Genomic DNA, 21,687 nt, shown 5'->3' with positions numbered 1-21,687 from the left:
ACTTACTTAGGCTCAGAGTGGCACCCAGTTAGGGTTAGGTGCCCAGCCAAATCCTCAGCCACAAGTCAGACTCCCTGTACAATGCCTGGGGAGACTTAAGCATCTAAGAATGGGATCCACAAAAACCAACACACTGAGTGAGGAGCTGCCAGTAGCCTCAAAGTGGCTTAGGCCATATCCCTCGTCTATCTCCACTTGGGATTTTTAGCCATGGACTTTCTCCTGGGGTTACGGGCCTAAGCCATTTCTCCCAAAAAGTGAGGAGTTGGAAGCCCCCTATGGCCACGTGATCAGAGCACTAACCCAAGCTGTAGGAGACCCAGGTTCACAGCCCCTCTCTGCCAGATTTAGAGGAGGAATTTGAACTCTCATTTATTGTCTCTAAAAAATGCATCCTAACCACAGGGCTTGGGAATTCTGAGATTAGCCTCCGTGTTGAAGAGATTCCACCTGGTATAAATTAAATAGAGGGAACTCACCTGGCATGTGGGTGGCCCAAGCTGAGCGTCCCATCCCCTGGGCTATAGTGCCAATCTGGCTCTCTCTCTGGCCAAAGGCACATTTAATTGTTTATAGAAAGAACTTTATTCCCTGGTTCCACAATGGAAGAAAAGTGCTCACCTAAAAATAAATAAATAAATAAAATCAGCTTATTGCAGGACTTAATTTGTCATGTCTGGATGTTGCTCTCCTGTTCCTGCATTCAACATCAGAAACGCCGGGATCAGCCCCATGATCCATCTAGTAAAAAAATGTGGGATAACCCCCCCTAAACCTTAAGAGTTAGGGACTGGTTCAGCACAGGAGGAGGCTTGGTTTTACTGTTTACTACTCTAACTTTGCATATCCTTGTTAACCACCCATCTATCTAGATAAAGCTCTAGCCACCTTTGAAAATCTCTGCTGGGGTTTTTGTTGGTTTGTTTTTACCGCTGCCAGTCCCAAAATGAGCCCTCGTCAGGGAATCAGACAAAGCTGCAGCCTTTGGAATCTATTAACCGACATCCAGCCGCTCTGTTAGGTTTTGACCTGCACAAGTTTAAAGCCACCAAGAAGCGTCATCCAATTATACTACAAGCAGGAAACATTATAATTAAATTCCAGGGGAAAAAAATACATCTCAGGTCTCGGCAGGTGTGTAACTTTGAATGTGCCAACCTGGACGAATTCATCACTGCCTATCGGCTAGGGACCTGACATGGCAATCTGCAGGGAGAACTCTTTTAAAAACATATTGTCTTCAATAATGAAGCCAAAGAATTTAATATCCGGTCGGTTGAATTTAACACCCCAGATGAAAGCGGCTTCATTTTGCAGCATTAAATGAGTGAATCCTTCAGCATGCAAAGGATTAGATTGCACAAGTCAGGCAGGCTAGGAAAGAGGCAGAAAGGCCCAATGGTTAAGGCACTACCATGGAAGCCTGGGTTCAACTTCCTGTTCCAGCCCATGCTGCGTGCGTGACTTTGGGCAAGTCACACAGCATCACCTGTGAAAGGGGGAATAATGGCACAGCCCTGCCCCACAGAGGTAATGTGAGGTGAGCTGATACAATAGTCATGATATGTCAGATTAATAGACAGGAAGCAGGGCTGTGGCTTTCAAGGCTCAGGGGCTGCGATGCCTCCAGACAAAGACCCCAGAGGGACTCTAGCTGACTCAGCAAGAGTTTATCCTGGGGCAGGCCCACTAGAATGGGAGCTCTGCCTCCCTTGAAAAGTTCCTGAGCTGCGAATGCTCTGTGCCTCTATTACATACAGGGCTGTAACGGGGTCTCACTCACCACTGTTGGGCCCCCTCATGGCCAGGTTCAGGGATCAGCTCTCCTGCCTTCTAGTGCCCCCTTCCATCACTCACTCTCGTTGTGGCCCCTCGCGCTCTCCAGGACTTCATGACTCAGCCCTCCAGGCAGGTCACTATATGGTTTTCCCCTTCCAGGGTATCAATATCTTGCCAGACCAACTGTCCAGATGTCGTCTTCAACAGTCCTGAGCCACTTCCCAGCGGCTGCTAGGGGAACCTGGGCCCTGCACCTGCTCCGGGTTCCAGCCCAGGGACCCTATAATCAGTAGCCAAAGTCTACACTGTCTCAATCCTCACTGATCTCTCCTGGGGCTTCCTTCCCTGAAACTCCTCTGGATAAACCTTTTCCATCAAAGACAGGATCCCAGGGCTTTCACTTCCCACTTCTCTGTGCCTAGTCTCTCCCTGCAGCCCCCTTCTGCTCTCATCTTCCTGGCTTCCTACCCAGCTGGGCTTCATCATCAATTAATCTTCATCAGGCCCTGGCTCTCCCCCAGGTGCAGCCTGTAAAGTTAATTGGCCCCTTCTGAGCAACTTTAACCCCTTCAGGGCGGGTGTGCGGTGAACAGCCCCAGCACAAGTGCTTATTAAAGTTGCTGACACTTCCCATTATAAGATGCTATTTTCAGTGGCAAAAACTTTGCCAAACTTTACCATTTGGCCTGACGTTTCCCAAGCCGTATGTTGTTTGGCCCAAGTTAAAAAAATTCTGGCAACCTTTCCTTTGGGCAGTGCCATTGCCCTCATGCTTTGGAGCAGGGACTGGAAATTTGGCAGAAGGGGGTGGCCCTGGTGTCAGGGATGGGCCTTTTGCCATCACTGTGAAAATCCACCCAAATTATAAGCCTTTGAAATAGTGCAGTTCGCACATGCTCCATAGATACTTGCTCGAGCTTCAGAGTTAAAATCGCTGATGTTTCCCTTTGCACTGAGAATGCTCCATCCTGGTGCTGAGCAGGATGTTCCATACAATTGTAGCTCTGGGGTGCTACAGGCTGGATCCAGACACCAGAACAGAGAGCGGGGAACCTGTGCACTCAGTGATCCCCCCAACTGAGCCAAGAAAGCTGCCGGATTTGAATGCGGAGAGACAAGAGCTGGACCTGGGGAGAATGGGAAGAAGGGGACTGGAGGCGGAGCCAGAGAGTTCGGCTGGGGAGAGACTGGGACTGGAAGCAGGCGTGGGAAATGAGGGGGAGTGGAAGCCTGTGAATGAGAGTGAGAAGTGTGGGAAATAGTATGAGGCTGTGTCCTATCATGATGGTGCATAGGCGCAAGGGGGCCAAATGAAAGTCACCCAGGCCACCTTAATTCTAGCATTTTCTAACTTCTGAGCGCTTGGCTTTGCAGCCTTAAAAATGTTCTTTTAACGTTGTTTGTGAGCAATGTGTGTAAACGGTTAACAAATGGAAAACATGGAACCTGGTGTCTGGCTTTGGTAGGAGGAGCCTGTGAATGATGGTGCTCTGCAAATGGCTTCTGTCATACAGCTCCTTAGGTGAGTGCTCATCAGGTGCTAACTCAACCGGAGGGTGTCGCCACCCATACCTTGTCCCTCTCCACCCCTGGAACAGTGTCCGTGCTACCCACCTGGCATCAGCACAGGGACCCAATGGGAGGGGATGGCTCTTTGCCCCTTCTCCTCCTACTCCTGCCCAGGCTCCGTTTGGTCCTACCCTGGCTCCTCTCAGTGGTTGCCTTAGTGGCAATGACATGCCTCCCTCCCTCCCAGAGGAGCACCAGCCATTTCATGGGGTATTCTGCTTCCAGCAGCAGCCAGTCCAAAACCTCTCCACAATGCACCTGGCTAAGTCCTCCCTCTCTGAGCTGACACCTTGAAGGGCTAGGCTTGGTTCAGCCAAGAGCTGTAAATTTCTCTAGCAAAACAGAGCTAACCAACAGCAGAGGCATCCAAGCTGGAAGGGGAAAATCAACAGCCGCCTCAAACTGCAACTGTTCCCTTGGCCGTGGGATGGGTCTCCGGATGGCTCCCTGCGCAGCCATAACTAGTCCCGAGAATGACAGACAATGGATGCTGGCAGACAGGATGCCAGGCAGTATTAGGGACTGTCTTAGTGTTCCCAAGATCCGGATATGTCCTTGAATTCAGCAGTCCAGGCAATAAGTTCATGGCAGCCACTCAGCTTTAACAGGTCTGTGGGTAGCTTTATCACCAGCCATCTGCGTGACAACAGCATGACCAAAGGACAAAAGCATATTGGTGTCTTAGTCCATATGGTGGCCAGGAGCCCAGGACCAGACACTGGCAGAGAGCTGGAACACACAGAAAGTGTGTATTTAACTAACAGAGCAAAACTCCCCCTCGTCGGCTCGCAGAGAAAGCTCTTCTCCTGGTCATGGGAGCAATAGAGGGCTGCGAGTCCAGCTGGGGCATTAGCGCCCCCCAGCGCTGCCCTGTCAAAGCTTTCCCTCGCTGCCACCAAGGAGAGCACCAAGGATAAAATATTAGCTATTAAAAAGCACATCCTAGCTCCTTCTGTCCTGTCGACCTATCTAGGCTGGGCTGGGCTTGCTTAGATCATGAGCTCTCGGGTCCCAGCACATGGTCGGTGCAGGAGTGAGACAGCTACAGACAAAGGAGTCCGTCCTGAGTGTGATTTCCAGCCTGCCAGCCCTGCAAGCTGAAGCCCTGTTTTTACCCACCTCCCAGTGCTAGCGCTGCAGCCAGAGCTGTGCCTCCACCCTCGACTCGCAGGGGTCATCATTAGGGTTTGGAAGGGGGCTCGGTCTTCCCGGCCTACGCTGTCCTTGGTTGGGTCAGCCCATTGGAACAATGCATGCCTGGCAATAGAGGTAGTAACACTGCAAATCCTGGCTTGCCCCAGTCTGTGCTTGGGGGTGAGTATCATGGAAGTGTAGGACTGGAAGGGACCTCGAGAGGTCTTCTAGGCCAGTCTCCCACACTCAAGGCATGGCTAAGTATTATCTGCTTTATTCTGTATCTGCTTTCAACTAGCTGTGCATGACAAGAGCTTCACAGCACTCTGCCCAGACACTCTGTCTGGGAGCTCAGCCCTTAAAGGCATAGGCCTCAATACCACAGCATGGACCCTGCGGACTCCCACTGGCTTGGCTCGTGTCTCCCAATGCAGAAAGAGAGGCATTGAGAGGCCATAATATTCTGGCCCAGATTCTGCCCTGCACTGAGATCCACTTGGTGCAGGAGATCAGAGGCCTGTCAGAGAACCAGTTCTGGCTACCCAATTCTGTGGCCTGATCTATACCATTCTCAACCCCAGTGTAAGCTAGAGCAGCCTTGGGGGTTCCTATAATTCCCAAGGAAACCACATGCCCATGACCTGTCCCCTATTAACCCAACATCCTGCACAATCCAGGGTGGTTGGTGCAGAACCTGGTACACTTGATTCCCATCTCTTCACAATGAAAAGGACTGTGGGATCTCTAAAAAAGCTGAGCAAATAATTAAAATCCACATTTGTCAAATAGGAAAGGAGTACTTGTGGCACCTTAGAGACTAACCAATTTATTTGAGCATAAGCTTTCGTGAGCTACAGCTCACTTCATCGGATGCATGAACGCAGCTGTTACTCTGAAATTTGTCAAATAATTTCTTTCGGAGGGAGGGGGAGAGAACCCTACCAAATATGTCTCAGGGCTATCTCTGAGCATAAGCCAGGCCTGCGTTCCACCCGCTCATGGATGCGGACGATCAACTACCTAGGTCACCTCTCCATTTGATGCACCTGGCGTTCAGCACAAAACCTCTCTGCCCAAGTGCCCCCAAGAGGTAACGCCACCAGACTCAGTGGAGTCATGCCAGGGATGAGGTTGGTGCCTTAATGTGCCAGTAGAAAGCCTCTGCCCATGGGCACTGCTCCAGCTTTATTCCTTTCTATGCTTTTCATGACATTTCTTCGATATAAATGGTAACATCAATGTTTTTGCCAGCACTTAATGCAGATATTTCTGTCCTTGGCCCCATGTCTCGTCTCTCCTTGACGACGCAGTAAGTCAAGTAAGCTAGCACTTTCCAGCCTCATAAGACTAACATACCACTCTGCACTCAGATAGCTCCTTTCATCTGAGTATCCCAGGGGCTTTCCAAATATCAGCCCATTAACCACCCCACCCCCACCCCTGGGATAGGAAATATTAGCCCCTCATTGACAGATGGGCAAACAGCGACACAGAGAGGACACGTGACTCACCGCCAGTCCTGTGCTTTCACCACTACACCACACTCCCTCCAAGTGCTTTACAAGCCTTAATGCTTCCAGCATCTTTGGGCCAAGTAGGTAGGTGAGCAGTGCGATCGCCATTTTACAGGTGGGGAAACCAAGGAAGAGACGGTAAATCCCAAATCTGAACAGCCAGTCCTCAGTGCCAAAGCTAAAACTGGAATTGAGGAGTTCCTGGCTCCCAAGCCTGTGCTCAGACCATCTCTCTCTCTCATTCCCCTTCACCACACCTCCATCCCTCACCCCACCCCCCATACGTGCATGAATAATTCCCACAAATCGTAGGAATGAAGTCAACGTCTAGCCCCACTCCATGTATTGATACATGTACCCACCTGTTTAAACTAAGCGCCTCCTCGTTAACATGCTATTTATACACCATCGCTCTGGATGGTGTTTGATATGCATGCAGCAATCTGGGGGCTGTTCACGCTGGCTCTGTCCTTCTCCAGTCTGTGTGGTAGCAGACGGAAAAGAAATCGGAACGGTTCAGTTAAAAGAGGGGGACGGGCGTCATTGATTCCTGCCATCAAAGCATAGCCTGGCAAGCTTCCTTCCTGCAGCCCCCAACACCTGCCAGCCCTGCCCAGGGAGGGGATAGGGATCTAGGGGCCTGAGTTCTGTCTCCTTGGCCCATTCCATCCGTGCATTCACTGCCCACCCCTGGTTTGCTCGGTGGCTAAACGGAGGACTTCTTGCTCCAGGGCTGTCAATTCAGCACCTTTCAGCAGCACACAACATTCATTTTCTCAGTTGGGAGCTAGCCCGGCTGTGCTTCTGGTCCGGGGCAGGGGCAGGGCATCGCTTTGCACCAGGGCCCAGGCAGGAATCACAGAACCACCTATTTGCTGTCAGATAAGAGAGAGAGAGAAAGGAAAGCAAATGAATTTCCCCCGCCTGCTAATGATGAAGTGAGATTGTACTGAACTGAGCCACAGTGTAAACGTTAATAAAGGTCATGTTAATGACTGGCTTAATTCAGGAATTATAAATTAGCTGATGTGAATTTGCTTTATGAACTGCTCCTTTATGGTGCCAACCCTCATCTCGGTCATGGGGCTCTCACTCGGTCTCACACACACACACCCCCAAGCGGCTCTCAGCTAATGGGGATGCACTGCCCCCTCGCAGCACTAGGAAGTCACAGCGGCTAACAGATAATATTACCAGACTAGCGTGAAGAGCCACCTCTCTGTAATTAATGTGGTGGACGTGGCACAGAATCGGACTTTGAGCATTTCGTCGGCTGACTAAGCCTCACTGTTAGGACTCTGGCCCCAAGACCACATCAACCCCTGGAAGAAGAGTAAAGGGGACTGTTTCATAAGAAGGAAGTGAGTGGAACTGGGCACTAGAATGCGTGTGTGTACCCCCAGTCCTGTCATGAAATCACAGTGAACTTGGGAAGTCACTCAACTCGGTGCCTCAGTTTACCCCTCTGGGTGATAATATTCACCCACTCCCTCCCAGGGTGGTATGGCTTACCCAATCAGTAAAGCACGACTTCGGGGCAGGGCATGTCTTTTTGCTCCGTTTGTACAGCGCCTTGCCCAGTGGGGTCCTAGTCCGTGATGTGGGCTCCGAGATGCTACCTCAGTACAGGTAATAAATCTGTTTCTAAATCCTTCCCGTACGGTCAGACATCACTCAGCGTATGAACAAGGCTCCACCCTCCTGGACAACTGTGCTCTTTGCCAGAATGGCTCCCTTGTTGTGTTTCAATAAAGGTCACGGTTTCACCAGGATAGGTAGTTGTCCTAGCGCTCAACCCCCACCCCGGAGGGCCAATGGACGGTACTCCGCCTGGCCCCTGCCCTTTGGCCCGTCCAACGCAGGTAGCCCTACAAGGAGTTCGAGCTCCCCACAGCACAGCTCTGAGGGTCAATGGAACCCACACGCCCTCCCGCCACGGCACAGCGCAGCCCCCAGGGAAGAACAGGGAATCCAGGAGAAGCAGCGGGTCAGATGGAAAGCAGCAGGGAATGACAAAGCGTTATCATCATTTGGGCTGGGGTTGGGGATTTCACAGTCTGTTGCTTGGGGGGAGGATAGCTCAGTGGTTTGAGCATTGGCCTGCTAAACCCAGGGTTGTGAGTTCAATCCTTGAGGGGGCCATTTGGGATCTGGGGCAAAAATGGGGATTGGTCCTGCTTTGAGCAGGGGGTTGGACTAGATACCTCCTGAGGTCCCTTCCAACCCTGATATTCTATGATTCCAAGTCCTCTCTGAGGAGCGTGCAATGAATATTAGTTTGTCTCATCACTTTCCCTTCCCTGGTCAGCCAGCTCAGCTACGATTCCCTCCACAGTGTGTCTGCAGGCGGCAGCAAGGGGGCAGACAAAACCCTGCCTCAGCCTAAGCATTGGCGTAAGCAGGTTTCACACCAGTGAAGCCAGGAGTCTCCTAGAAGTTAAGGCCAGAAGGGACCATCATGATCATCTAGTCTAGCTCCTGCACATTGCAGACCACAGTCTCCACCTGGGGCCGAGCCGGCTGTGCGTAGGGATCTGCGGGAAATAATGCTGATTCCTGCCCCGGCATCGCTCCGCAGCCAAGTGACCGTATTCTTTATATTCGCAACCCTGGGACACCCCCTGCCTGGCTCAGAACAGTGCTACAGCTCGGGAGAGCCATGTCCGATGGCCGCACTCCCTCTCCAGTCGGCCTGCAGGAGGTACTCACGTAGCAATGCAACACCCATCGCCTTCCTCCTTGCCCTGTGCGGATGCCTGTGCCACCAAGCTCCTCCAGGCCAGGCTGAGCAGGGCAGCATGAATTCCTGCCCAGCACCATCCACAGCTGCCTCGAAGCCACTGGGCAAGATGCTGGAGTCCACATTCCACAGGGCACCTTAACATCATCACGTGCAAGCAAACGCCAATGCAAGCTGGAAATTAGACAGTCACTAACCATCAGAGGACTTTGGTTCTAGAACAGCCTCCCAATGGGGGCAGTGAGGGTCAAACACCCTACTAGTTTTAAGATGGCGCTTGATGAGTATCTGAAAGGGGTCCCATGATCGGGCTGCCTGTGATAGCAGGGGACGGGACTCATTGACCCAGAGGTCCCACCCAGTCCTCTGTTCAAGGTAGCTCTTCTATATCAGGAGGTCTCCAGCCTGTTCATTTTGCCAGCCACTTCACAGGGGAGAGATCATCAGACAACACCCCTGTTCCTCTCGCAGCCACTGCGTCTCAGAATGAAAGGGCTCCATGGAGGGTGAAGAGTCAATACGCTGCAGGCATGCAGGCAGCGCCGTTATTACATTACTTACACACGCATAAGAGCAGCTCGCTGGTCCTTCTGTTCCCCTACCACATGAGCTGAAGAAACGCTCCCATAACTGGTAGCACTAGAAGGTCCCTTACCCTCTCTTTGAGCAGCCACTACAGGGTGAAATCATACACAAAGTGCATTGCAACAGTCCAGAAACCAGTTTGAGAGCTACTGCCATTTATTTAAAAGAACCCCCAAACGTGTGTTATGAATGGTGCCTCCGCTTCTTAATATGGAAAAGTTTCAGAGTAACAGCCGTGTTGGTCTGTATTCGCAAAAAGAAAAGGAGTACTTGTGGCACCTTAGAGACTAACCAATTTATTTGAGCATAAGCTTTCATGAGCTCCAGCTCACTTCATCGGATGCATACTGTGGAAAATACAGAAGATGTTTTTATACACGCAAATAATGAAAAAATGAGTGTTTATCACCTCAAAATGTTTTCTCTCCCCCCACCCCACTCTCCTGCTGGTAATAGCTTATGTAAAGTGATCATAAGCTATTACCAGCAGGAGAGTGGGGTGGCGGGAAAGAAAACCTTTTGTAGTGATAAACACCCATTTTTTCATGGTTTGTGTATATAAAAAGATCTTCTATACTTTCCACAGTATGCATCCGATGAAGTGAGCTGGAGCTTACAAAAGCTTATGCTCAAATAAATTGGTTAGTCTCTAAGGTGCCACAAGTCCTCCTGTTCTTAATATGGAAAAATTTCTTGTTGTTTTCAATCCGGTTTACAATTCAGCACCTATGCGGTTTGTTTGCAGGTAGGCCAGTGTAGCTTGACTAGGAAGTTTCATCGTATCGTCAGTTGCACTTGCGTGTCTCTCCTACACTAGCAGTCTTTGGTTACCAACACTGCAGGAGAATGGCTAAGCCTCACAAATGAAAGAAAACGAAACCCTGCACTTTCTGAAGTGGCAGAAAAACATGAAACATTTCGAGGAGGTTTATAAAGCTGTACACACAAACAGGCTCTGAATGTGGACTCTAACAGTCCTAACAGCATCCCTTCAATTTAACATAAGAATTTAAGATGGCACTAAACCCGCTATGCAGCCCATAGAGCGAGCACTCCTCCTTTTGGTATTTTATCTGCCCTGAATTTAATCCTTTGTGACACATGTATTTACCCTGGTAAATCAATGGAGGTTACAGGCTTTTTTCCAGCAAAACTCAAGTACCTTAATTTATTGCATTAAATGGCCATATCAAAGGCTTTTCAGAGATCAGCAGAAAGTGCTGCAGGGTAAATTTCCACTACCACTTACCAGCAAAAGAAGCAGAAGAAGTCAGGTAATAATCAGCACTTTAGTGTAGATTTCCAATTGTGATTAGATTAGGCATTGAGTGGCAGTAAGTCCAACAGAAGGTCTGGGCTACAGCCTCAAAGAGAAAATGTGAAGACTGTAGAGACTAAATCAATTTTTCCGAAGATAAAAGGCAGCCGGGAAAGTGGCGGATAATTATTCAGACCCACCTTTCTGAGGGAAGGGTAATTAGAGCCATATTCTAATTAATGCGTACCTTGCCCCAGCCAGTCTTCAAAGAAAACCAAAAAGAAAAGGAGTACTTGTGGCACCTTAGAGACTAACCAGTTTATTTGAGCATGAGCTTTCGTGAGCTACAGCTCACTTCATGCATCCGATGAAGTGAGCTGTAGCTCACGAAAGCTCATGCTCAAATAAACTGGTTAGTCTCTAAGGTGCCACAAGTACTCCTTTTCTTTTTTCTTTTTACGAATACAGACTAACACGGCTGTTACTCTGAAAGAAAACCAAGTGAGGCTGGGAGAAGAGACTCAGATTCCTCATGTCTCTCTCAGACAGGGGTGCCTGTCTTGGGAGGGGGTGGGGAGGGTCAGGAGATCTTGGAGCAAGCAAGGGGGATTTTTTAAAAAAAAAAAATCTGTCCCATCAACCTTCCCCCCGTGGTACTTTGGAAAGTCAGGCGTAAGCTGTCAAAGACGGGCTCAGTAAAACCTCCGGGATTCCAACCTTCAAGAGGAGCTGGAGTCAGAAAAATCACAGGCTTTGGAGTTAATTACGGCACTAAGAAAAGACCAAAACCGACCTGGGATTTTGAAACGCTGTTGGCAGCCAAATTCAGATTAGCGAGGAGGTACGCTGCCTTCCAATCTTTGCAAAAGCAAAGCCAGCCACAGGCCACTGTCATTAGTTTAACCCTTAGCCCCTGGGTGGGAAAAGAGTGGGAAGCAAAGAGCCATTTCCCTGTCACTCAGGGGAAGCAGCATGGCCTGCTTGCAGGGGCGCTGACTTACGCCCAGAGGAGCTGGGTTTGAGTCCCCAGCTCAGCCACTGACCTGCTGGGTGACCTTGGGGACATCAATTCCCCTCTCTGGGCCTTCGTCAGGGCTGCACACAGCGGTTTGTTTTTGTAGGGTCTGTTTTGACTGCCAGGTTGTATATGCTGCTTTGTTAGCACCGGGGCACCCAGAGTTCTCTCTCCTTTTAAAAGACTTGTGTTGAAGCCTATGTTTTGAAGTTAGATCTTGAGCTGAGTGATGGGGTCGATAGGAGCAGATCAAATTCCAGGCCCATCAGTCTGGGCAGGGTCCCCTTAGCTACTCAACCAAAGACCACCCAGTCTTGGGGCTGCATTGCTGGGTCAGATTGGGACAGTGCCGCCAGCCACCTGCAATCCCTGACCATCATTGTTTTGGACTAAGCCATGCAAGGAGCCATGTCGGGCCATTAGAAATCTCCTGCCCTGCCTGTGCCATTTAGAGCCCTCCTCCATGGCCTTTCTCAAGAGCACAGAAACAACTGTGGGGGGGGAGAGGGCAATAAACAAAAATCCACGGAAGCCCGTGACCTGTCCTTGACTTTCACTAAAAATACCCTGGGGATGGGGCTAACAGTTGGAGCCCTGACAGGGGCTGACTGCTGGCCACTGCTCCAGCTCCACCACGGCTCCTGCAGCGGGGGCTGGCCACCAGCCCCCATGGCCACTGCTCCGGCAGTCCTGGGGGCTGACCCGACCCCAGGAGCTGCTCCTGAGCAGGGGCTGACTGCTGCTCCAGCCCTGCCGCTGCCTCAGGCTGAAGCCAAAGAAGTCACGGGGCCCATTAAAGTCACAGAATCCATGACCGAATCGGATCCTTACTCATGAGTCATTCAAGATGGATAATGAACCACAGTTATGGTCCTGGGAACGGCGCTCTTGCTGGTGTCAGTAGGAATCAGCACACACTTGCGTGTGCACAAATGTGCACCTGCCCCCTCTGGCTGGAATTACACCTGCTCCTGGGTTTGAGATGGTCTTGCTAGAGACCTGAACAGGGTATAAGCGTCCCACCCGCTCACTCAGCAACTGGAACTGCTCTCCCAGCTCAGCTACCAGATCCCGCTGCATTTGGCACTGCAAGGTGGACACACTCAGCCACTCCCCAGCTGACTGCCTGTGTCACTGCAGCCCAGAGCGGGCAGCAGGGGGTGCGCGAGTGGAGAGAGGTTGGATTGGCTCAAGCCACCTCGATTCAGTTCCTGGTTCAGCCACTGTGTGGCGCTGTGCAAGTCCCGTCATCTAGCCTGTGCCTCAGCTCCTGGCTTGCAAACTGGGGGTGACACCTCCCTCCATCCCTCTCTCGCACACACGTGCGGAAGCCAGTGGGGCCTCCTGGCTGGAGCTTTGCATTGGAACTGTGAGGATCTGGGTCCTAGTCCTGGTTCTGCCAGCAGCCTGCTTGGAGACCTGGTAGGGTGACCAGACAGCAAATGCAAAAAATCAGGACGGGGGTGGGGGTAATAGGAGCCTATATGAGAAAAAGACCCAAAAATCGGGACTGTCCCTATAAAATTGGGACATCTGGTCACCCTAAGACCTTGACCAAAGAGCGGGAGGAAAGGCTGGGTGGTGGCACAGCAGATACTTGCGCCCTTCCCCCGAGGGGAGCAGACCCTGGATGGGATGAGCAGCAAAACCTCCCCTGCTGGTAGCACAGGAGGGAGTGTCACGCAGGTGACTATGCTCTTATCTCTAGCAGCCAGTGCTGCCTCGTCTAGGAGGTTGGTGGACATTTGGGGAAGCTCCCACCTGAAGTGGGGTGATTAAGGACTTCCTGGGGGGTGAGAGAGGGAACAGCCCAGGGTGCAGGTGATATTGCTCCACCTGCAGGTGAGGGAGCATGTGCTGAGAGCTGGGAAGGTTTGTGGTGTAACTCAGCCCTCTGGGCACTGCACTGACAGGGCTAGATCCACTGAGGCCCCACCCTCAAACTCACTGGGACTTGGTCTTGTTTTGCAGATGGACAGAGGTGAGTTCCAGCAGGATTCTGTCCTCAAGCAGCTGGAGGTGCTCAAGGAGGAGGAGAAGGAGTTCCAGAACCTGAAGGTGAGCAGCGGCCTGGCTCCAGCCTCAGGCACCTAAACCCCTTAGTACCATGCGTGACTTGCAGTAGCCCCTAGACATGCCAACTGATATCAGGGCCCCCGTGTGCTAGGTGCCGCACAAACACCTAGGCAGAGGCAGTCGCTGACCCGAAGAGCTTACAGTGTGAACAGACAAGACAGAAGGGAAACAAGGACAGGCAGGCACTTCTCCAAGCTCCCAGGCACAGCCAGAAATAGAACAGATGTTTGCTGACTGCCAGCCCAGTACCCTGCCCACTGGGCCCTACTGCCTCAGGCTGCAGCCACGAGAAGCGACATTTCAGACCCCAGCTCCCAGGGAGCAGCTGCAATACGAGACAGAATAGGCAGGTGTGATAGCATCCGCTCCTTCCTCTGGACTCACCCACACGTTACACAAGCCTCTCAGCACTCACCGCATGCACAGAGGGTTGTGCGCTGCACACCTCCCAGGCACACACCGCCAGATTATCCAAAGAGCTTGGCGCACTGGGAGGAGCGCTCCTTTGGAAATCGGACCCCAGCTGGGAGTGCAGATCACTTGCGAACCTGGCCCCATCGTCTGGAGGCAGCCACCTCCACCAGACGCGCTACAGGGGTAGGCTACACTAGAAGCGACCCTGCTGTAGCATGGCTGGCGAAGACGCTCTGTACCGACGGCGGGAGAGCGTTCTCCCGTCGGCACAATGAGACCGCCTCCACCCAGGGCAGTACCTACCGTGGCAGAAGCAGCTCTCCTGCTGACCGTGGCAGAAGCAGCTCTCCTGCTGTCCACACCAGCGCTTAGGTTGGTGCAACTGACGGCGCTCAGGGAGGCGGCTTACCCACACCCCGGGGTGACATCAGTCATGTGTACTGCCACTTTCCCCTCCACATGCAGCCACACCAGGCTGCAGCAGATCGGGCTGCTGCCCGTCAGCGTGGACAAACCCCAGCCTCCCAGCGGGTGTTCTGCGGGAGGTGCCCCAGCCGTTCTCTTTGCAAGGCCGGCTGTGGAAGAGCTTTCGCCTTCGCACACCTGCCCGCCGACTCGGCCTCCCAAAGCAGAGGCCATGACTCTCTTCTGCAGCAGCGTCAGGCTGCAGCCAACCCCCCCACACACACACACTCCCCCCAGGCTGGGAAGATGGGTTAGTCCCGTTCCCCTCCTTGATTCACACCTGATCATGGCATGGCCTCCAAGAAACTTCTCCCTCCTCTCGTCCCCCAGGTCTTCAGCGCAGGGGGTGTAAATACAGTCAGAGACCCAAGCCAGGAGGCATGGGAGTTGAGGCTGGAGAATTAGGGCCTGAGTCTCAGTTATACTAAGATCCCTTTGCACCGCTCTGGCAGCATGAAGCGGACTTAAAGTGGGTGTTCAGGCCCCTCTGGCCGAACAGTCTAATGCAGCCTCAGGGCAAAGGAGAGAGAGGCCCAGTGAGAGGGGAGCAACCAGAGGCAGTTTAGTTAGAAACACTATTTGCAGTGATCTTTGGAGGTGCGGGGATGGGGGGGAGGGCAGGGGTATTCCAATGTCCCCAAAACTCATTGTAACCCAGGAACAGGCCTGGGGTCTGCAAAGTGGGTGAGAAGCTCTCCCACATGCTGGTCCCACTGTTTATTTGAGGGCGAGAATGGGTAACGTGTCCCCTGGTCGCCCCTTCCCCAGCCTCCCTGTCCCATGCTGGTCACAATGCACTGGTCCCTCCAAGACACGAAGAGGCTCCCACAGCCTGGTGCAGCACGTGAGAGCCACAGGGGCGCGGCACCTCTGAAAACCAGCTTGGGCCTTTCAACTCCCTGGCCCTTGGCCTGATACCCACATGCCACCCTCTTGGCGTGACAGCACCCCCCAGGGAAGGGGATCATTGCCCTTGTCTTCTGGGAGTGGGGAAATAACTAAGTAAGGTATCATATTTAGCTGAGCTGTTTCCATAGCAACAGAGAAGTAGTCTTCATCTCTCCAGCACGCAGCTGTCTCAGCCCTTGTTGGTTCCCTGAGCCCTCTCTATCTGGCTGCTGAAGGGGAACACGGCTCCATAAGGACAGAGGCAGCAGCAAAAGCCAGTGGGGACTTTCAGCAGAGACCCTTGCATCACAAGGCAGCGGGAGCAGAACCTGCACCTGCATGAGCTTGGGGCCAGGCCAGCTGCAGCTTCTTGCAGGGAACAGTCATCTGAAGGATACGAGCAGCAGAGCTAGCAAAGGCTCCCTCCCACCCCTATCCTCACAAGCACTGGATTCCTTTGGGTCTTCTGGATGGCTCAAGGAACAGGGAATGGGACACGGAACCCCATTGCCCCCAGTTCCCCAGCTACAGCTGATCCAGGTCAGCAGTGTCTGCCAGCCGTTCCCTAGCTGGTGTGCCGTGAGTTTGGCAGGTCTCAGTGGAATGGTGGCACCGTCAAAACAGACTGCAGGTCTGAGAGCAGCAGGATGAGCCTGCCAAAGGCCCACAAGTCAGAACCTGCCTGGGGGCCCAGGTACAGAACAGTTGTCCCTGACCTGGGGCCATGGTGTAGTGCACACAGGACCTTTGCCATGTTCCCCCAAAGCACCAAGAGCAGTGACTGGTCACAAGATTCCAGCTCACAGCCCGTGTCCTCTGTGATTGGTCTTTCCATAAACCTATCAGACGCAGCCCTAGAAACGCTTCATTTTGAAACAGTATAAATCAAGTAAGGTAGGGCCAGATCCTCAAAGGTATTTAGGTGCCTCACTCCCTTTGGTTTCAATAGGAGTTAGGTACCGAAATACGCAGGGGAGGAAATGGAGCGGATACTTGATTCCAGAGGCAATCTCAAGCCAAAAGGTCATTGGATGGAAGGGGCCCAGGACAGCGGGGATCATGAGGTTCCCCAGTGCTCCATTCCCAGTGTGTAACTTGGACACTAGTCAACCGAGACCAGTAAGGGATTGTATCACGCCTGCCCTACAATTCTGGGTGCCTTCAATGTTATGCACAGCGCTGACACCAACAGCCAGCCTACAAGCATGGAGGTCACACCCTGGCTTCCACCAGCCAGTTACTTTTTGCAGCCTAACACTCACTTGGTCCCAAATTTCCCCCAAACCATCTGCCCTGCAGCGTCCAGGCCACCTGACTATAGCACTCACAGAACCTTATTAAGTTCATTGCTCCTGTAAAGAGACTACACGACAGCTCATTAAGTTCCCAGGGGGTTGACAGACACTCTTATTTCAATCACAGCCCTGAATTGCTATATAGTAAAAGTAAAATGAACAAGAAGCCATCAGCGTAAGTGCTATCAAGTAGAAAGAGTAAAGATAGAAAGGCTTACACACAAACAAAAGTAAAAATACACTTCTAAAACTTCACTTTAGCAAGTGACAATCTATGCCTGAGCAGCCTCTCACCTATATTCATTTCCCAGAGATATCAACCTTCCTGGCTGAAGGACCCAACATTCTGTGATTTCAAGAGCTCCAGTCCCTTTAATCCCCCATGTGATGGACAGCTATGGGATCCGCTCCCCTTTCTCTTTATAGTCCAGTAACCTTTGAAAAATAAACCCAGACCAAGCATCTCTCCTGCAGGGCTATAGACACCAGGCTGTCTTCCCAAAGTTCATTGACTCTGCTGTTCTTCCCTTCCTGTTGACTTCCCATCCCCCCTTTGATTCCTATATAAATGGGGCTTCCATTGTTTTGATTCCACACTGCTTAATTTCATTGCAGACAGGTAGATAGCTGCCTTCCCTCCTGCCTGGAGAAAACCTGCTTCTCCTTGTGTTTGGTCACAGACTTTAAAGAATAGCAGTGATCATCCATAATTCCTCACACTGTGTTAATATGGACAATTCACAATGATCTGAATCAGTGGGTCTCAACCAGGGTTACGTAGAGATCTTCCAGGGGGGTACAACAACTCATCTAGATATTTGCCTAGTTTTACAGCAGGCTACATGAAAAGCACTAGCGAAGTCAGTACAAACTAGAATGTCATACAATGATGTGTTTATACTGCTCTATATACTATACACTGAAATGTCACTACAATATTTATATTCCAACTGAATTATATGGTAAAAATGAGAAAGTCAGCAATTTTTCAGTAGTGTGCTGTGACAAGTTTGTATTTTTACGTCTGAGTTTTAAGCAAGTAATTTTTAAGTGAGGTGAAACTTGGGGTACACAAGACAAATCAGACTCCTGAAAGGGGTACAGAAGTCTGGAAAGGTTGAGAGCCACTGATCTGAATCACTATTGCATTACAGGTTTTCATAAAAGACCTTACTCGATACACTTGTATGGCACAGTAATATTGCATTCAATCAGCTGCGTCAGTTGCTTATCACTTGAGGCGCAGATCCCCTGTCTTTATAGGTAAGAGGGTATCTGCCCCACTCACTGGGTTGGTGGCTTTGTTTACCTTTTATGTAAATGTACCTTCGTTGTCCCTGCCCAACAACCAACCTGGTCAGAGAAGCAAATATCCACTCCTTTGTCTAGGGCAGCCTGGGCTTATGCCTTGTTTGCCAAACACATTTTAAGGACATAATTCTAGCACATATCCATACCTCTGTACACACAGCACACGAGAATACTAACGAGCAGTGAGTTATTAGTTTCCCAGTGCTACACTGAATGCCACCTTCTGGGTTTATATTTCGGTGTTAGGTGTAGCGAGCACGTCAGGCCTGACACGCGTTGCTGACAGACCCCCAAAGGGCTGCTGTGTCACGGTAACTTGTCTCTCCCTTAAGGACCCCACCAATGGCTACTACAGCGTGAACACCTTCAAGGACCACCACTCCACCCCCACCATCTCTCTCTCGGGCTGCCAGCCCGACCTGAGGCCCGCCAACAAGCAGCGGGTGCCCACGGGCATGTCCTTCACCAACATCTACACCACCCTGAGCGGGCAGAACCGGCTCTACGACTACAGCCAGCGCTTCGTGCTGGGCATGGGCAGCAGCTCCATCGAGCTGTGCGAGCGGGAGTTCCAGCGGGGCTCCATGAGCGACAGCAGCTCCTTCCTCGACACGCAGTGCGACAGCAGCGTCAGCAGCAGCGGCAAGCAGGACGGCTACGTCCAGTTCGACAAGGCCAGCAAGGCCTCGGCCTCCTCCTCCCACCACTCACAGTCCTCGTCCCAGAACTCAGACCCCAGCCGGCCCCTGCAGAGGAGAATGCAGACGCACGTGTGAGCGGCTGGGACGTGGCCGACAGTGGGGGCTGGGCGGGGGCGGATGGCTGGGAACCGAGGCATTGGATGCTGGGGAGCCCCCAGCAGCTGGGAGCTGCAGAAGTGATTTTGGGCCAAGCTTTATTCTGGTTCTAGTGAGTTTATTTTCCAAAGCACTTTTGTCCACAGTAAAATGACACCCCATGGCTCCTGTGGGGTGCCTGGGGGAGGGAGGGGTGTCTTGGGCAGCTCTGTTCCCCCCGCTCCCCCCCGAAGACTTGCAGTCTCCTTCCTAGCCCCGTGGGGCAATGTCAAACGCGGGACCATTGCGGGGTGGGGAGACTACGGCAGCCGAGACCAAACCGATTCAAGCACAAACCACAAGGAAGGTTGGACCTGGAGGCTGGGGCTGTGGGGCGGGGAAGGGGCGCGCCTTGCCACCCAGCGTCCCCACCCCCCGGAACCGGAAGCCTCTTCCAGGGCGTTTTCCTTGGTGCCCCCTTTGGGGAGAGAGACACCTGCCACGCGTGCCCCGAAGAGTGCCGGGAGCCCTGTGGCACTCAGTACGCCCCTCTAGAGTTTTTCGTTTGGGCCGAGAACCATCCTGTGCCCATGGCCCCTCCTCACATGAGCCTTCCGGCCTTTCAGCACTTACTTCACTTAACAAGAACTCTCCTCACCTGTCAGGCCACAGGGGAAGCTTCCCACTGGCCCAGGGGCTAGCAGCACGGTGGCCTCCCCACACTCGCTGACTAGGCCACACCTGCTACACCCCATTGGTTTCCCCTCCCCAACACCTCGCCTTTCCTGTCCTCTGCAAGCCCTCCCACGGGGGCTGCTTTCCCTCTGGAAGCCGATGAGGGAGTCGGCTCAGAGGCCTTCTCCCAGCGCCCTTCCTCCGACTTCCGCTGTATTGCAGCAGTGGGACGCTCCAGGGAGCTTGCATCTCAGACCCACCGACACGCCCGTCCCGCCACTCGCGATCCCATGGCTCGGAGCCGTGTTTTCTGACCACGAGAGGGTGTGGCTTCATTTAAGACAGCGCAACAGAAGCGTAATGGGCGGTGGTGTAACATAGGCGCACTGACGCTGCTAAATCGGGTTTTCTTATTTCGTTTGGTGTTCAGTGTCCATCCTATTACAGTGTGTCTTGGGACTGACACAGTGCGCGGGGGCCCGCCCCGCTGCTCCACAGCGGATCTCATGCACCAGGGGACTCTGCCACAAGCCAGGAACTGTTGTTGGACACAGCACAACGGAGGACTGTCTGTATCTGAGTTAGGTCACAGTCACAGAGCGGACCCTCCCAAAGCGGGGGGGCATGCCAGCAGAGAGCAATCTCTTACTGTCGCTTGTCTGTTACCCCCGTAGCACAACTGGAAGATTAATACAAGAGATGTAACAAGCTCCTCTGCTTCTGGTCCCTTTCAGGTTATTTGGAAGCTATGAAATAAACATGTCCATTCCGGGAGGGCACGTACACCCAATTTCACTCTGCTTCTGTGCTTTCAAAATGGAGGCTCCTTAGGGCAGGCCTTGCTGATCCCGGCTGGGTCAGATTTGATACAGTCATTCCCTTGGCAAAGATGGGAATCAGTTTGACAATCTCATGCCAATAGGCCAGAGTGTGAGGTTGATTTAGCTGTGGGGATCTGGCCTGGCCCATTGTTCTCATTTAACTTTCATATTACAGGGCTTTGGCCCCATTGTGCTAGGCACTATATGAACACAGAGGCTCCTGGGCAGCATTTGGGGGAGGGGGGGCGGGGAGATTCAGGCCTACCCTAGCTCTGGACTCACATTAAACACGTCAGATGCCATGGGACACTTCAGAAGGGTCAGAGGTTTATTGCTACAGCAGACACATCTAGGGGCGCTGCCCTGCTTCTCATGAGAAGTAACAGGGCAGAACTTGATCCATTTATCCTATTGAGCCATGTTTATTATGGTAGGATCTAGGGCCCCCATTGGACAGGGCACCGCCCAAACGGAAGGAGACCAGCCCTGCCCCTAAAATCTTGCATTCAAAATTAAAAATGAATTCTAGATGAAAAATCCTCCCTTGCTCCCGTTTATTAAAACTGAGGCAGCCTGTGGGGGAAAAAAATCAACTTTACTTTTCACCATTTGCTTGCTTTTGGTGCCTGTACTTCATCACTCAAGTCAAACTGAACAGACTAAGGGTAAATTTTTCAAAAGCCCCTAAGTCACTTTAGAACCTAAATGTTATTGAAAGTCAATGGGACTTAAGTGCCTAGTAAGATTTGCAAAAGCATCCAGTCGCCGATCTGCGTCTTTAGGCACCTTACTGCCTTCACAAATCTGCCCCTAAGTGCCTAAGTTACTTCTGTAAATGCCACTTAAGCACCTAAGTCACTTAGGCATCTTTAAAAAAAATTTACCCTCGGTCCTTTCTGCCTCTCATTGCTGGGTTGCAAATGCCACTCTTTAAATCTAAACCACCATTAAAAACCAAACCCTCACAAGCCTGTGTTAGCTGGAATTGGGAAATAAATAAATACAGGTCATAAGAACAGTTCAGTTGACCCTAGGGGGTGTTAAAGGATTTGTAAAAAACAAGGAAATTTATATTTGGGATTAAACCATCCCAGGAGAGTTTCCCTTTAATTGTAAAAAGGGCCAGATTCTGCTCTCCGTTCCCACCATGTAACTCCAAAATAACTCCCTTGGCTTCAGAGGAGTTAGTCCTGATTTACTCAAGTGTCGAGGAGAGAATTTGGCTTTATGTGCAAATACGCTCAGGCATAAAGAAACCAGGGAGCATTCCCAGGGTTCTGGAATGGACACCAGCTCTCAATAGCTAGGGATCACCGCGCCCCACCGCACAGCTGCCCCCTGCTATAAGACACGACACGTGTGACTTTTGGGT

General features: G+C 51.8%; 1 protein-coding gene across 3 annotated transcripts in view; it reads left to right on the top strand.

Annotated features, from left to right (window-relative positions):
- The window catches only part of KIRREL3 (kirre like nephrin family adhesion molecule 3), a 738,745-nt gene extending 718,467 nt beyond the window's left edge, over positions 1-20,278 (top strand). For 2 of the 3 annotated variants that reach the window (XM_074936864.1, XM_074936865.1), the window contains 2 exons: positions 13,566-13,652; positions 18,376-20,278. In XM_074936864.1, coding sequence (XP_074792965.1) covers positions 13,566-13,652; positions 18,376-18,819 — 531 coding nt within the window. In that variant the 3' untranslated portion in view covers positions 18,820-20,278. Of the gene's footprint in view, positions 1-13,565; positions 13,653-18,289 lie in introns of all 3 variants that reach the window. The other variant, XM_074936866.1, reaches the window with a different exon arrangement.
- The last annotated feature ends 1,409 nt before the right edge of the window (positions 20,279-21,687 follow it).

This window comes from Natator depressus, chromosome 22 (assembly GCF_965152275.1).
Source record: "Natator depressus isolate rNatDep1 chromosome 22, rNatDep2.hap1, whole genome shotgun sequence".
In the NCBI taxonomy this organism is placed as follows: Eukaryota; Metazoa; Chordata; order Testudines; family Cheloniidae; genus Natator; species Natator depressus.
The sequence above is the reverse complement of the archived record's forward strand: the minus strand, read 5'-3'. Positions and strand labels throughout refer to the sequence as shown.